Below are 18265 nucleotides of genomic sequence, written 5' to 3'. Positions count from 1 at the left end.
TCAGATTCAGATATAGCCTGCTCTATCTGTTGGAATTACCAGACTGGGAATTTAAAATAACTATGATTAAAATGCTAAGGGCCTAATGGATAAGGTGGACAGCATGCAAGAACAGGTGGGAAATGTCAGCAGAGAAAAGAAAATTCTAAGAAAGAAAGAAAAAAAGAATGAAGATAAAAAAAACTATAACAAATGAAGTGTCTTTCATAGGCTTATTAGTAGACTACACACAGGCAAGGAAAGAGACTATACACACTCTTGAGGTTGAGGAGGTTTTAAAAGAAATTCCCCAAACTGAAAAGCAAACACAAAAATGACATAAAGAAAATCACAGAAGAGAATATCCAACTGTGGGACAACTATAAAAGGTATAACATATGCATAATGAGAATACCTCAGAGGAGAAGAGAGAAAGAAAGGAACAGAAGCAATATCTGAAACAATAGCAACTGAGAATTTCCCCAAATTCATGTCAGACACCAAACCACAGTTCTTGAAGGAAGCTTCAAGAACACCTGGGAGGGTGAATGCCAAAAGAACTACACCTAGGCATGTAATTTTTAAACTATATAAAATCACAGATAAATAAATCCTGAAAGAAACCAGAAGAAAAAAACACCTTACCTATGCCAGAGCAAAGATAACCAACTTGTTGGAAACCATGCAGGCAAGAAGAGAATGGAGTGAATATTTAAAATACTGAGAGAAAAAGCCCTGCCAACCTAGAATTCTGTACCCTGTGAAATTATCCTTCAAAAGTAAATATGGTATCTCTATGTAGTAAATATATATTATCCTTAATAGTAATATAAATATGTGACTAAAAATACTAGGTGAGTGCCTACATGGCAGAAGCTAACTGCACAACTATGGCAGACAGCTTTCGCTGAGGCATTAATGTCTGGCAGAACTGAGTTGTGTCTTTATAAAATGGAGTAGAACAGTGGGGAGGTATGAAAATTATGCTGCGAGAGGAATCGCTTAAAAAGCTGGGGGGAGAGTCTTATAATATCATGGGAGCTGTCACGGGGGAAAGCAGTCCTTTTGGCATGGCTTTAGAAAACGAAATGTGTTACAAAAGTTACAGAAAACACTTCAAAAGCTATAACACAGGAAACCCTTTCTAATGTTTTAACAGGCTCTATTTAAAATAATAAGTGTTCCAATTCTGGAACTGTGTAAGAGATTGGAAAACCACCTTCAGACACTGTGGCTTTCTAGTCTTGGCCTGGGTGAGACATAGGCTTAAATGAAAGGCCCTTTCCAGCTCTAGGGATTTATAATCTGCAGTGTCAAATGGCTTCCACCACCATATTCATCATATTGTTGAAAGGGCAGGACCAAATGAGAGGCCTGTACACTAGGCCCTTGAGGAATGTTGACCAAACCCCATCTCCAAGCTTAGGGGCCTGTTTGCCCTGCCTCCTTACCTCTACCTTCTGTTTCTATTCTGTTCTTTTTGCCCTTCCTTCTTCCTCCACGTTCACTGTCCTTTCAAGATGCTATTCTTCCCCCTGCTCTTTCATTTGTTTCATAGTCTCCTTTTCTATCATTTTCTCACCTCACTGTACCTTTTTTTCCACCATAAAAACACAGAACTTATTTTAAAATTATTTTCTTAAGTGCAAAGCGTAGTTGAAAAAAGTAAATATGAATATGTGACTTTGGTTTTTAGATAGAAACAATATTCTCTTTCCATCTGTGCCATCTTTCTAGAAATCTACATTAGTGATCTACCCTCAACGGATTACGGTTCATATTTATTTCTTTCATGCTTATAGACATAAATATTTTATTTGGAAATTCAAAACAGCTGTCAGGGTTGCAACATAGTACTTTTCAAGATGATTCTAACACCTGAGCTAATTTATGGTGTACTTTTGTTTACAAATTCTGTGAGTTGAAGACTTCAAATTCTATAAAATGAATTGGTTTCTACCTTTCTTAATTCTTTATCTTTAAAGTTGAGAGTAGCAAATTTGCTTCAATGAAAGACATCTATATGTAATTCTAAATTTGTTTGCCATATTGTGAGGTTTCTATTGTCTTAGAAAACAAACTATCTCCACATCTCAAAGAACTCTAGATTTGATAGGTCTTTATTAAAACAAGATGATAAAAGTTAGTTTGCTATTACTTATTCCTTAGGAGTCTGATTTTTGAGTGAAATGTACTCCTTTCATCTATAAGGCTGTGATTATTTTGTACGTGGAAGATACATTTTTGTTACTGTGTCATGAAGCAAAAGGACTAGTGCTTTTAGGGATAAAAAGGTTGGCCTAATGCATGGTTGGATATAAGCTAGCCTATAGGGGGCTTACCTAATTAGGTCTGAACACCATTCATAACATTTGTCAAACTAACATAAGATTAATAAATACGTAGATTGCTGTGTATACAATCATTAGATAAACTCTCTAAGACTTATCTATAGAAATAAAAATTGAGGTTTCCATATCATACCGTTAGTCACACTGTTGCTTCATGCTTACATGACAGAGCTCTAATAAAAAACAAACAAACAAACAAAACACCTTGAGGGATAGCAAGCCTGAGTGAGCTTCCCTAGCGGCAGCACTTACCACATGTTGTCATATATTGCTACTGGGAGACGTAAGCACTCCACTGGGACTGGACAGTTGGAAACTTGTACCTAGTTTCTCCTACTAGACTACAAACTTTTTCCTTTCCTGATTTCAGTCTGTATCCTTTTGTCATAACACACAGTACCCATGAGTGGAACAGCTTTGCAGAGTGCTGTGAGTCCTAGTGAGTCACTAAGCTGAGGATGGTCTGGGGACCATCAAAAATAGAGACTAAAGGGAGGCAAAGATTTCTTAGGTAGGAAACAAAATGCACTAGCCATAAAAGAAGAAACTGAAAGAAGAAACTTCACTGAAATAAAATTTTTCTGATCATCTAAAGACATCATTAAGAAAATGAATAGACAAGCCATACACTAGGGAGTAATATTTCTAGTACACATATCTGACAAAGAATCCTATCCAGAATATATAAGGAATTCCTAAAATTAAAAAAAAAAACCCAAATAACCCATTGAAAACAGGTAAAAAAAAAACTTGAAATGACACTTTATAAAAGAAGACCTATATATCAGTGATATGTTATGAAATGATGCTCAACATGATTAATCATCAGAAAAACGCAAATTAAGCCATAAGAGATACCATTTTCATATCAACTGGAATAAATAAAATAAAAAAGACTGACAATAGCAAATGTTGGCAAGGATGCACAATTACTAATGTTATACAATGATGTACAAGAATGCAAGCAATTGGAAACCCCATATATTCCTAATGGGAGTAGAAAAAGATACAGTTACTTTCAAAACAGGTTGTTTTGAAACAGGTAGTTTCTTATGAAGTTAAACATTCATCTATCCTATAGAGCAATTTGTGTTTACCTAAGAGAAAGAAAACCATACATCTATAAACAACACTAACAACAAACAACAGCATCAAAACACTTGTAGAGAAATGTTCATAGCAGCCTTATTCATAATACTCCAAATCTTGAAATAACTCAGTCAACGAGAGAATAAACAACTTGCTGTATATGTTCATATGATGGAATAGGACTCAACAATCCAAAGGAAGGAACATGGATACATGGAATATGGGCGAACTGCAAAGACATCATGCTGAACGAAAAAAAAAAAAAGCTAGATACAAAAGAGTGCACACTGCCTGGTTGTATTTATATGAAGTTCATGAAAAGGCGAAACCAATATATACTGTAACAGAAATCAGACAGTGGTTGTCTCGGGATGAGTGGTTGCAATGACTGTAAAGGGATACGAGGGAACTCTCAGGTGAAAGAAATGTTCATGCCAGATATATTGTTTTGGATGGAGGTTACATGGGTATACACAACTGTCAAAACTCATCAGATAGAAGACTACGGATCTGTGTACTGGTACAAATTATGCATACATTTTTTAAAAAAGGAGAAAAATCTATTTACTCTGGATTAGATAGGAGACAGTATTAGCAATTTATCTAAATTGGTTGGGTAGTAACAACTCTTTGATATGACAGAAAGAGCACTTCAGACATAGATGTGCTTATAAGCACAAACTTTTAGTTATTTGAGCACAAAAGTATCACAAAGTTACATTTATATAGAAATCAGGGTTCTCTGACATTCTGATTAGCCAATTAACTACTAATACTGATAACCATGGACTTCTTGGCTTTATAGCTTGGGGAGTATTATTAGCAATTATTTCTTTACCATATTTTAGCAATAAAATAATTCTGAACAATTGTAGTCATTATGTAAGTAAATATAATAAAGCCTAATTTAAAAAATTTTGTTGACCATGTAAAATGGAAATTGTTGAGGAGAATTTTATCATGTCTTTTAGGTACTCAAAACAGTTATTTATTTACCTAATCATTAAACTAAAATATTTACTAACCATTATAAATAGTACCAAGTACAGTGCTAGGAATATGAGGATTCTAAGATGTGGCTCGTGACATCAATATGAGTTATTCTACAACTGAAGCTAAAAAGCACTCACTTATTTCACTAATACTTAAATTTGTTCTTTGTGGCAGGTATTGAAGCAACACCAATGAATGAGACAGATGTGGTCACTGCTCTCATGATGTTCGTCATATTCTAACATAAGATTGTTGGAAGGATCCTTGTGCTTCCTGGAACCCTGCACTTTCTCAGGACATTCTAGTGAGGCCAGACCTGGAGAGGAAGGAGCCCTTCTAAGCTGAGGCAGATCCTAATCCCAAGGAGAGATGCAGAATTATTAGTCACCAGGCATTCCTAGGGTAAGAATGGATTGGATGCCATCACGCTTTAGTCACATGGAGTCCAGCTAAGGAATGTGGGATGCATCTTAAGAGCTCAGGGTACTCTCTTTATTAGAATCTTCTTTCCCCGGAGCCTCGCTTCCTCTAGGATCTCATGTAGGGTTTCTGGCAAGAGGCCTTCTGCAGAAGGCCCATCTACCAGAATTATAATTCTGGATTCTTTCATCATTGATATGAGTTAAGTTGTTTAAGCTCTGATGGGGGTGCAGAGGAAAGCTGGCATAGTTAGCACACAGAATGTTATTGCTGAGCTGATGCGTGGAGAGATCATGAACTAAGCTTGGTATTTTCTATCTCTAAAATTTTGGTGATATGAAACTGCTTAAGTAAAAAGACCTACAGTTGTGGAATGTGTAAACAGTCACCACTAGATAAAGTGACATGTGCTCTGGAGGCACTACTGACCACTCACGTGCCATTATCACATCACCTTTGTGGAGCAGAAAGAACTGCACATTTTGAGAAATTGTGTTGTGTCCTTTTCAAACAGAAAATCCATGACCGTTCTGGAATAAAGAAGGTATGTGATTCTACTCTTAATAGAAGCAACTGCAGTATTTAAAAACTATGAAATTCTGTTCCACGACTACTCAATTGGGCATTTTAGTAGTTACAGATTCCTAAATAGATTGATAGGTTCCACTGAAGACTGGTCACAAATTAGATGTACTTATTTTTTTTTATAGCAGCAATTTCTGGTTATTTAAGGACAAAATTGGAATGAGCTTTGAGTGTTAAATTGTCGTTCCGAGCTTAAAAGTTGAATGAATAAGAAAATGTCAATTCCCATTTTTAAAAAGAAATTTGCAAGTAAGTAAAATCAGAGCACAGTGAATATTATGCACACACGTAATGGAAAATCTACCACTAAAATACCTAGGCACTTGCTTTTAAAGACTTAATTATAGCAATCCATGGTAAAGCAGAGACGAGAAATCAGGCTTCTTGATTTCTAGAGATATTCTTATCCATGAAATCACATGTCATCTTTGCATCCTTATCCCTTATTTGGATAAGCAACACAAATAGAAGTCCATTACCATAGATATAGCAGGTATTACGTCCCTGCTTTTCAGGTGTCTGCCTGTCTCCTGTCTATTTTCTATTCATTGATCACTGCTGGGGGTTCCCCCATGAGTATATATACTCCTCTGGATCCTTCCCATCTCTGTCTTGCTACTCAGTGACAGCTCCAATGCATTAACTCTTTAATAGCTTCTAAACAGCTAAGAAAGTAGTTGCAAGGCTAATTATGGCTGAAGGGCCCAGCCAGGTAAGAGCATCTTTGGCCTTAAAGAGTGAAATGGACTTTACCAATGGTATCACAGCTACAGGGGCTTTTGATGATGGATAAAGTGGTGATACTGACATGGTAAACAAACCTCCAGGCCATAACGTGGTAGTTATAAGGGTTACATACAGAATTGGAAGAATTCTTTGGCAAGATTATCAAGAATTAAGGGTATCCATGCACCTTCACCAGTACTAGCTTGCCCATTCATTCATTTATTTTAAATCACTTTATTGAGGTATAACTGACATACAAACAGCTGTGCATATTTAATGTGTACAACTTGATGAGTTTGGGGATAAGTAAACATCTATAAAACCATCACCACAATCTATGCCATAAACATATCCATCACTTCCAAAAGTTTTCTCTCTCCCTCTTTGTTTTATTTTTTTTTGTGATAAAAATGCTTAGAATAAGATCAACCCTCTTAGCAAACTTTTAATATATATTAATTAATATATTATTATTATAACCTATGGGCACTATACTATACAGTAGATCTCTGGGACTTAGTCATCTCTGGCTCATTTATTTTTTATTTATATATATTTTTTAAGTTTTTTTTTTTTTTTTTTTTTTGAGGGAGAGTGCATACACGCATGCAAAGGGGGAGGAGCAGAGAGACAGGAAGAGGGAAAGAATATGAAGCAGGCTCCCCACTGTCAGCACAGAGCCCAAGTAGGGCTCGAATGAAGGAACCATGAGACCATGACCTGCGCCAAAATCAAGAGTTGAGTGGGATGTTCAACTCACTGATCCACCCAGGTGCCCCTATTTTTTCAATTTTCTAATTTGAAAGGTGAAAATGATACTGTATTGTTGTTCTAATTTGCATTTCTTTGACTAATTAGGAGTTTGGATAGCCTTTCGAATGTTTGTTTGCTCTCTGAAATTTTTTTCATTGAGTGCCTACCATATTCTAGACACTATTTTAGGTGCTGGTGATATAACGTTAACGAGACAAAATGTGGAGTTTACATTTCAGTGCAAGAAACAAACAATAAAAACAAAAAACAAGCCAATAATGTTTTTACCATTTCAGGTAGTAAGAATGCTATAAAACACAAAAACAAAAACAATAAGTAGAAACCAGAGTAAAGGGGTCCCTTATTTTAGATAGGGGAGTCAAAGAGAAGTTTTCTGAAGAGAAGATACTGGAACATAGAGAAAAGCAAGTTCAGAGCTACTGCAGTGGGAACATGTTTGTTTGCTTGAGGAATAGCAATCAGGTCAGTGTGGCTGGAGTCCAACAGGCAACAGAAAGTATGGTGGTGTAGCAAATGGGGTTGGAGAGATAGGAGGCCAGATCAAGCAGGGCTTACCTTGTAGGCCATCGAAAAGGCATTGCATTTTATCCTATACATTTTGGGAAGTAACTGCATGGCTCTGAGTAGCAGGGTGATAGGAACTGACTTACATTAATCTGGCTGCTATGTAGAAAGGGTCTATAAGCAAGGGAGAAAGTAAAAAGACTAGTTAAGAAACTAGTGGTGGTGACTTGGTATTAGCAGTACAGAGAGAAAGGTGATTTCTTTCAGGATGTATTTAGAAGAGGATCTGGTGATGGACTTGATGTGTGATGTAAAAGAAACAGGTCACAGGCGATTCTAAGGCTTGACCAACTGGGTTGACCATTTACTGTGCTGGAGAAACACAGAGGAGTGATAGACTTGCGGAGGTAGAATCAAGGGTTTAGTTTGGCAAGTATTAAATTCAAGATACATATGGGACATCCCAGAGGAAATACTTAGTAAGTGGCATATGAATCTGGAGTTCAAAGGAAGAGGTCATCCTAAGATATAAATTCAGGACCCTTCAGTCATAAATGGTATGTAAAGCCATGAACCTGGGCTGTGATCCTCTAGGGAATGAGTACAGTGAAGAACAGAAGTCTGGACGGTGTTCCAAAATTTATAAACAGAAAAGGAGGGTCCAACAGAACATGGCATGAGATAGAATGGCCACTGAGATGGGATCTTAAGTTTCTTACTGAACTGCATAGATTCTGTATACATTAATGATACTGGGTTTTTCAGTTACTTACACTACAAATATTTTTCCCATTTTCCATCTACCTTTTGATTCAGTTTATTTTATTTTTGACATATCTACTTACAAATAGTGGCATAGTAAAATGCACCAGTCATTCCCACTGTGATTTTCCTCCATTACGTTTAAGATTAAAAAGTCTTCTAGTAACTAGAGGTCAGATAGACACTTGATGTTTGCCTGAGTATACTTTGATTTAGCTGGAATTTGTTGGTGGAATTTGTTTTGGTGTATGATAAGGTTATGGGTTGATACCTCTTCAAAAGATTCGTCAAGTTTCCCAACACCATTTATTAATTCTTCCCACTGATCTGTGATGTGCTCTTCACATACCACCTTGCATTTAGTTGCATTTCAGTTTTAAGCTTTGAAATTAAAACAGAGCTGGTGAAAAGCCTTCCTTCCAGTCATCACAATGATATTTTGTACAAGAATCTCAATGTGCTCACAAGAAAATGCTAAAACAGAACTGATCTTTTGAGAGGAAAAATGCAAGGACAGAAGGCTAAACAGAAGAAAGATAAAACATGAAGTGCGGGGGGGGGTGGTGCGGGGAGGAAAGGGTATATAGTCCATTTCTTTTTCTGGAACAAAAGGTAGACATCAAAAAACGTAAAAAGATAATGCATGTATACACACATACAACAAATATTTGTTGAGGAACTTCCTTATGCCTGACATTCTCCTCAGTGCTCTCAAGCGGTAAGACAACGTGCCTGCCTTCAGGAGGCTTAGATTTTAGTGTGGAAGTTGGGGAGTCAGGTGACACATGTAAATGAAGTCTACAGCTTCAGTGAGTTATGAACCCTATGAAAATGATACTGGGCAATGGGGTAGAGGGTTACTGAGAGGGAGAGAAACAGAAAATAGGCAGGTCTGAGAGGCCTCTCTGAGATGACCTTTGGGCTGAGCCCCAAATCACGCAGAAGCAAGAAAACAGGAGGGAAGGAAAGGTGCAGGGCAAGTGCAAGCACGGGAGTTAAGACAAGGGGAAAGTGAAAGGAGAGAAGGTCACAGAAATAGAAAACGGGCCCAGGAAGAAGACTGGATTATCAATAGTAAGAGGTAGCCTTTGGAGGGGTTTACGTTGGGGTGTAATATAATCTTCTGTAAATTGAGAGTTCTTTGGCTGTTGTGTGGAAACTAATCTGGCGGTGCTGGGGTAGGGGAGGATAGGGGAGAGAAGAAGGGATTCTAGCTAGAAAAATCTTATATAAAGAAAGTACCTAAAATACCTTGTTCTTTTAAACATACCAAAACTAAATACTTGACATGACAGAGTAGAAATACAAGTGACTAGACTATTAAGATTCCTGAGGGCAGGGGTTTTATCTGGTTTGTTCCCTGAGTATCTCCAACACCTAGAATAACGAAAGTCTGGCGCGCAATAAAAATTGTTAAATGAACAAATGACTAAGGAGAATAGCCTTCTATTAGTGAAACAAGAATCAGATGAAACGAACAAAAAAGAGCTTCAGAGAAGAGCCTCATGGGCTATAGAGCCAGGGTCACAGTTATACGGTACATCATAGTATGTGACAGATTTCAATCAAGGATGGGTAATTTAAAAATAACATAACACTAAAACAGGGGTCAGAACACAAGTTTAAATTTAGCTGCTCTCCCATAAACTTCTTCTCACCCCTTGGACTATGAGTTTCTATGTGGCAGGAATTATGTCTTCTTTTTAACTCTCCAAGTAAGAGCAGAACACATTATGTGTGTTTACTCCATAGATGTATATTTAGGTTGCTGGAATCCTACTGAAGAAAAGCTAGCACATAGGCAAAATGCTTACGGAAAAAAATTCGGACAACTTGGCAGCATTTATCATTACTAACATTTTTGTCTTCCAGAGTAAACTTTGAAATTACATTCTAATTTGAGATGGTTCTGGTTTGACAAGTTAACTCTTGAGACATCTGAGTACAGTATTATGAAAGAACAAAACTGTTCATCAACCCTTTATGCCAATGTTAATTTCTTTTAAAAGTAGAATTTTAATGTTTTTTTATTCCTACAGTGACCCTTAAAATTTCTATGTATGTAATCACAAATGCACACACAAGATGCATTTATAAGCATATTGTGTAGTTCTAAAGACAGTTGGGAAACCCAATTTTAATTTTGTTACTGAAATAATTTAAAAATATATTATAGAACTGCCTCTTTTCAATCAACAGCAAGGATCTGGAAAGAGATAAAGGCGCAATTTATTCAGGTTTATTAGTGTTAGAAAAATGAAGTTGCCTAACTTCAAATTATAACAAATACTCTTCTATTTTTCTTCTTACCACTGACATCAATGTATACATTTTCTCATGCCTTAAAAAAAAACTCAGATGATTTATTTAATAAAGATGTCATTGCCCACTGATATACTAAAATCTCTAAATTCATTGTCACAAAATGTGTAAAAATTCCTGAAAATCTCAGAGAATATCTTTGTGGCTTGTAACTTTCATCAGAGAAAGGGCACTTACCGGCTTTTATTCATGAGGTCTGCTCCCCGTGCTTTGTAATAATCTAAATTTGGATGAAATTGGTAAGTCACTGGTCTTGGATTTCTCTACAGAAAAAAGAAATTTAAATGTATAAAGCTATTTAAATTACACATTAAGACATAAAAGAACAAAGACAACTGTTTTTGTAGAAAGAATACATATGATAACAAAGTTCAATAGTTAGCATGCTTGGGTTTTGCTTTCATTGTTGAAGTTTACCTTAACTGATCTTAGTCGTGATTAAACACTGAAATTATCTTATAGATTTTACTTCTACCTGTCTCAAAGTTCACAAAGATTTATTTCTGTCATTAGATTTTTGTAAGCATACTTAATGTACTGTGTTATATTAGTTTCAGATGGACAATATAATGATTCAACAATTCTATACATTTCTCAGTACTCAAGATAAGTAGATTTATTTCTGATGATTCTGATCACTTTGAATATGACTTTCCAAAATACAACTAGATAAAATTATGACAAAACTGAAAAATTATATGAGATGTAACACAAGAACAATCTAGGCCTAATGCCTGAGAGATACAAAGTGTTAAGAAAGCTGCCTTTTGGAGGAAGAGTAAAAAAATCGCCATTAGTTTTTGATAACCAGAATGCTAAACAAGCCCACTAGATGGCGCACCGAGTCTTTCTTCTCCAAAAACGAATGTGTTATTTTAGAATTCAGCAATTCTTTTAAAGTTAGAAATTTCTATGTCATCTGTTCTTATTTACGAGTTTAACAAGTACCAAAGTAGTGGAAATATTAGCAGAGTACCATCAAAATAGAAAATCAAACTGACCAATGCACATTTTCATACCAACAGCAATACACTGGCCTTTCTGGCATTTGATATTCTCCATAAACATTGCAAAAATGTCCTGAAATCATTAGGTCAGGTTTGTCAATTTAAATATGTTACCATCATTTAATGTGTCCATTATTTAAATGTATCAAGTCCCTCACAGGCAAATAAAAATTAAATAAATTCTAGTTTATAAAACGGTTACTATGTTAATATCATAATTAAAACGAATACCATCTCTAAAATGTTAAATTACATATATTTTTCATGAAAAAGTTTGACAAAACTTATAAATAAGTGTGTTCCAGGGTTTACCTGAACTTATAATTCAGGTTAATGAGTAGGACTTTGAACTAGAGCACGCCTTGTCCTCTGAGAGCTCTATCTAGACATAGAAAGGCTTCATTTCATCTTAATAGAAAATTACCAATACACTTCGATATCAATCCTTGGAGCCACAATCCCAAGGCACTGATATACTTGTATGTAGGCGGGGGTGTATAATTGCTAAGGTTAAATAGTTTGAAATTCATCAAGCTAACAATCTGCATCTTAATGGCCGTGATGGACCTTTTCTTTTTCTGCTGAAAAGAGAATATTTACCCAGCTCAACCCTTTCATATCTCTTCCAAGTCAGCCCTAATCATCTGACAAAAATGACAATCCCTTGATTTAGCTCCAGCTACTACTCCACTGGTTTGGTATTCAACACAGTCCTACAATAATCAAATCTGAATTGCCTTGATGAAGAGGACTGATGCTTCCATGACTACCATACTATTAAGTCTAACAGTGCAACTTTTCTCTCTCTAGGAATTACACAGGTTTCCTCATGGTAGCTGATGACAACCTGGACCCAAGTATAATGGGAAAATAAAACAGAGGTTAAAGCTACTGGCAGATTGCCAGGGCATTCATGATTTATTTAGAAAAATAACTTCCGCAGGACTATCACTCATGACTCATTTTGCTCTTTAGATTCTCACTACCTGGAAATACATTCTGTTTTTGCGAATAAAAAGGCTTTTCTTCTTCGGACTCCCAACAACAAACTAATAAAAGGTTATGTTACTTTTTGCTAGAAAACAATGAAATAAGGGATTGCATGGAGCAAGTTCTTGAAACATCTTCATAAAGAAATGACAAGCAATTCAAGACACGAAGTGCTGATGTATCTAAGCACTTAAAGCCATTATTAGGAATAATGATCTAACTTGAACATATGAATGAGGCTCAAGTATTGCTTTCACAGAGGCCTATTTAAATTCCTAGGAGACTTACTAGTATCAAAGCGAGAGGCAGTTTAAAGTATCTCTGTACTGCGATGAAAAAAAAAGAAAAAAAAAAAAAGAATCAAAAGATCATGTTGAAAAACAGCATTTGAAATGTAAGAAAATAAAATCAGAGGTTATAGTTGAAAGTTATCGAACAGGATTTTATGAGAAGATGATGCTATTACTAAAACATAAATATGTCAACAGATAGATGATCTGGACTAGACTGTCCAACAGAAATACATCGTGGGTCACAAATGCAAGCTTCATATGTGATTTAAAATTTTCTAGCAACCACATTAAAAAATAGGAACAAGTTTAATTAAATGTAGTATTTTATTTAATTCGCTATATCCAAAATGTTGTCATTGTAACATGTAATCAATATAAAAATCACTGAGGTTCGTTACATTCTTCCTTTTGTACCGTCTTTGAACTCCACTATATATATCACACTTACAGCACATCTCAATTTGGACCAGCTATACTTCAAGTGCTCAATAGCCACATGTGGCTTGTGCCTATTGTAATGGACAGCAAAGAACTAAATGTCTGACATACACATAAAAAAAAATCGTGTAGCTACAAAAATCAACATGTATAGACATGAACCATAAAAAGGGCACAAACGCTGCTATACATTAAGATTCAGTCCTGACAGCTCTTCAATCTACCTGTAATTCTTCTCTTTTAATTAAGTTCGTTTTGTCTCTTCTGAATAAGGTTTGAAAAAGTCAAGAAATTTTGGAATGATAACCTTCCGCACAGCTATTTACCAAAATGATAACAACGGTTTCCTTAGGGGCATCGGATTAAATGAGCATAATTCTAACTTTATGCAACTGAAACATTTTAAAAGTAAAGAGATACTCGCTTTTCATATTTAAAAGCATTTTTTTACAAATAAAATTTTATAGAAATATAACAGTTCTGATTTTTAGTTTTTAAATATCTGGACTTTCCTCTAAAATATGAGCCAGTAGAATTGTACATATATAAAGCTCTGTATGTAAGAAAGATTGGACTCCATGATAGTTATAATTTTTCATCGTGCAGGACATGTGATGTCAACAGCTTTAATAGTATGTCTTTGCACGGGCAGGAACAATTGCTAATTATTTTAAATGTATTTTCATACAGACAGGATTTTGACTATTATAGGCTTTTCCAAACCAATGTGTATTATACAAAAGAAACACACTCTTGGTGAATTTTTCTTTGGGCAAAAGATAGCAAAATGGTGATCATAACTGACACTGATTTGTGTATGAGGAGTACCGATTACGTTCCGTTACCTGGGAAGTCTGTATTAAATTATAGGTGAAGATGCAGAAACCACAAATTCAGTTCACCCTGAGTTTACCATGCCTTTCCTAGACCAACCCGGATGGACTGGAGATAGATCTTCTACAAGATTGTAGCTAGTTAACTACCAAGTACCACTCACTCAATTCTTCTCTGTTAACAAGCTGTTGGAGCTCTTTTTAAAGCTTTCTCTTGAGCATTTTATTTTATTTCAATAGAAGAAGAATGCTGAAAATCCCACCCATTCTACAGACAGGCTGGGTTTTGGGAGGCATCTTAAAGCCTTGGGACAGAATGACTTACAGAAGCAGAAACAAGTGTCTTAGAAGGAAGTATATGCGAAAACCCAACCCAACCCATGCTGTACTTGTGAATTTCCAAAATGCTTTTGTTTATTTGGCATGATTACAAAATCAATTTACAAACAGTACCTAAAGGACAGCAATCAATGAATGTAAGGGCTGAAACTGATTGGAATCTATCTAACCTCTCCATTACAGTTAACTAACGTTCTACACTTCTGAGGTCTGTGTTATATGCTAGTAAGCTGCTCCTTAATGTAATTTCAGGTAAAACAAATACCCTGTCCCTTACGGAGTATGACTTCTGACGGTGGACAACTCCCCTGTGCTCTAATCTATAATGGAAGTCACAGATCGGCACATCACCCTCCTCCCTCTGCCACTCTTCCCCCCATGAATATTTCAGTATTTTAAGTTGATGCTCACTTTGTGCGGTAGTATACAACTATTTAAATGTTAACCCACACTAAGTACAAGTAACCAAAAGATGCTACAGGAATAATTAACTACAAGATGCTACATGACAGTTTTCCTTGTTCTCAGCCTGGTGAAATCAAACTCATCCAACAAAGGTCATTACAAATAGTACTTTCTAGATCGGTCCCTCAACTGAGCTCATCCTCATTTGAAGATGACTATCTCCGTTTGAATTGTTATATGGAGACTATAGAAGGAAAAGAGTGTAAAGTATTCCTCTCAGAACTTGGAACAACACAATGCCTTTCATAGGGCTAGCTATTTACAAACACGTAGAACCAAAAGGAGCAAGAGAAAAGCAATTGCAGTGACCCTTGTGATTCCAGTTCTAATTCATGAATGTACCACTAGGAGTTAAAGTAGGGTAAACATAACCTCACTCATCTGCTTTAGAGGCACAGGCTGCCTGGCAGGGGAGGCAAGGGATCAGCAGTCAGTGAGGCCCCTGCTCGGACCCCCTGCTCCACCCACTAGCAGGGCCCCTGTGAGGAGCCAGTTACACTCTTAGCTGTAGTTCCCTCACTGCAAACTTGTGGTAAGAATCACATGAGACGATGAACACGAAGCGCACAGCTCAGTGCTGGGCACTCGATAAAAACTCAATGAAATGGAAGCTATGGTTATCTTCTGGTAACACTGAACACTGACACACAGACTTTTAATTTGAGAGCAGATCTGACAGATTGACAACTTAAAATTCATGATAACCGTAGGTAGAGAAAGTGGTGCTTTGTACTTCTGGAAATCACAAATAAATTTGGGTGGATTTTTATCAAACGTGTTTTTTAAAAGCAAAATGCGGGGCGCCTGGGTGGCTCAGTCAGTTAAGCGCCCGACTTCGGCTCAGGTCATGATCTCGCGGTCCGTGAGCTCAAGCCCCGCATCGGGCTCTGTGCTGACAGCTCAGAGCCTGGAGCCTGTTTCGGATTCTGTGTCTCCCTCTCTCTCCCCCGTTCATGCTCTCTCTCTGTCTCAAAAATAAATAAATGTTAAAAAAATAAAAAAAATAAATAAAAGCAAAACGCGTATTTAGGAAAATCTCTCATGCATACTGGATCTCCTATGTGGGGAACGATGCTATTTTACTTCTCAGCATAAGAGTACATATATTTATAAATTAAAAAAAATTGTAAAACCGTATTAATGCATACTTGCTTACCAGCTTATAAGGTTGTAATAATTAAAGCGATCTCCTGCAATATGTCCAAATTATTATCACTTCTATAATTTATTGATCACAATTTTTACATTAAATTAAACTGATAAAGTTCCGGTAGCACTTGTTTAATAGAAAAGATTGACTTATATTTACAATATAATGTATGTTTGGCATGAAGAAAACAAAATATTGGACAAAATGAAGAATTACTTCGCTTTCACTCCCCTATTACCTTGCTACCAACTCTTAATTTTCAGCCAGATTAGAAAAGGGAAAAAAAATAAGAGCTCAGGAGGAGAAGCAGCACTGTAAAAATATGTCGAACATTTCTCTTTGATGAAAAATGAGACTCTTGTTTTAGTGAATATGTTATTGCCTCAATGCTGGGGGAAAAGCAACCGTCATTAGAAAAACGAATTGCTCAGCTGTTTGTAAGCAAAAAGCTCTGGGGGAATTTCTTAGGACCCCAAAGGCAAGGCATTACAGGGTTATGCAAACATATGTTGCAGGTGTTTTAGGGGAGACAGGTGGGCAAACCTCAGCCATGGAAGAGGAGTTAGTTTAGTAGGCTGTAAGTGAAACGAGAGAACCCAAATGCTTCCAAGAACAGGGATGCCACGGCACCAGTGAACTGGAGCCGAAGAGCAAAAACTCCCCCTGAAATTATCCTGTTAGTGCCAAGCAAACAGAATTTTTCCCTTCTTGTAGTTTTATAGAAAACAAACACTGCCAATTACTTTTTTTTTTTTTTTTTTAACTAAAGGTATTTTAAACCTGGAACAAAGAACAGCCTGAAATAGTGATAATTATCCAAAAAAAGATAAGGATGAAGTATTGTTGCCTTTATTTAAACAAATATTCCTAAGGAGACAGTTTGTTGTAATATTCCCTCTTTGGTTCGCTAGGCAACATTAGATTTATCATAATTCTCCTAAAGCCTAAGATATTTCTATATTAAAATGCTAATTTTATCTTTTCTTTTGCCTGTAATTAAAGCTGGGGAAATTTGCGATCTGATATTCACTGATTGCTAGAGGGTCCACAAAGGTCTCACTATTTCTGTTTCTTATTGCCACATACTGCCCTCTTCATTAAAATTAGATACAGTAACACAGTGGATCAAAAAGGCAGACATTATGATCCTAAATGCTCACAAAATTCACACTTAAGAAAAAATATATATAAAAATAAAATGAGCGGTATTATCTAGATACTGCTGTCAAACCTAGGCTTGCATTTTATTTCCTTCCCTGTCATTTATCCAAGAGTTCATTTTCTCTTTACATTAATTGTTACTGAGATAATACTCATTTACTACACATATTTATGTATAAATAGTGTACTGAACCATACCTTCCTTACCTAAACCACTTTTCCTTTCTTTCTTTAAAACAATCCATATCATGAATTAAATGTCAAATACTTGGTAATAAAAAAAGCTCACAAAATATCAGATTTGGAAAAATAAAATCTAGTTTTTTTCGCACTATTACAAATCCAAAACGCATTCATCAAGTTAACGTAGATCTTCACCAAAAAAAGAAAATACACCTTTGTGACAAGGTTATAAATTAGACTATTATTTCAATACCAGACAGAATTAAAGTGACCTCTGGTTTATATATTGATAATTCTGATGTGGTTTGATAGGAAATATGTATTATGAATACTAGGTATTAAGAAGCTTAGTGCAATTGACAGAAATATTCAGGTAGTTCTAATCTACGCATCTACGGATTAAAACTTAAAAAAAGAGAAAAATTTAAAGGCCTTAAAAAAGTTAAAAAGAAAAAAAGGGGGGGAAACAAAAAATCATTAATTGGGTAAAGACAAGACAAAACCTCTGAACACATGCCAGCCTCATTTTACATACTGAATAAGCCCAACTCCCTAAAGTGACATCCCCATCTATACCCTGGCAAGCCGAGATCTCAGATGGCAGAGAGGCATTTCAAACCACCTGTGCGTTATGCTCGACTGTAGCTTCACACAATAAATAGACACCGAAAGAGAAATACAATTTTTTCCTTTTTTAACATATATTTACATTTTTGAATTTAGCATGTGGAAAGATGCCAGATTAACATGCCCCCCAATATATATGCATGTGTATATATGTGTATATATGTATATATGTATATATATATATATATATATATATATATATATGTGCATAGCAAAGTAGTTTAGGTCTACATGTTTTCTTTGTTACTAAAACTGGGCCTCAAAATATTACTTT

At 35.9% G+C, this 18265-nt stretch overlaps 1 protein-coding gene across 12 annotated transcripts in view; it reads right to left on the bottom strand.

Annotated features, from left to right (window-relative positions):
• Positions 1 to 18265, bottom strand: part of TBC1D5 (TBC1 domain family member 5) — a 541949-nt gene that overhangs the window by 76198 nt on the left and 447486 nt on the right. For all 12 annotated transcript variants that reach the window (XM_086674222.1, XM_086674224.1, XM_086674223.1 and 9 more), the window contains one exon: positions 10683 to 10768. In XM_086674222.1, coding sequence (XP_086530348.1) covers positions 10683 to 10768 — 86 coding nt within the window. The remainder of the gene's footprint in view (positions 1 to 10682; positions 10769 to 18265) is intronic.

Source organism: Puma concolor, chromosome C2, assembly GCF_028749965.1.
Source record: "Puma concolor isolate L17-30 chromosome C2, mPumCon1.1.hap2, whole genome shotgun sequence".
NCBI classification, from domain to species: Eukaryota; Metazoa; Chordata; class Mammalia; order Carnivora; family Felidae; genus Puma; species Puma concolor.
Note: the sequence above shows the minus strand (reverse complement) of the source record. Positions and strands in the feature narration are given on the sequence as shown.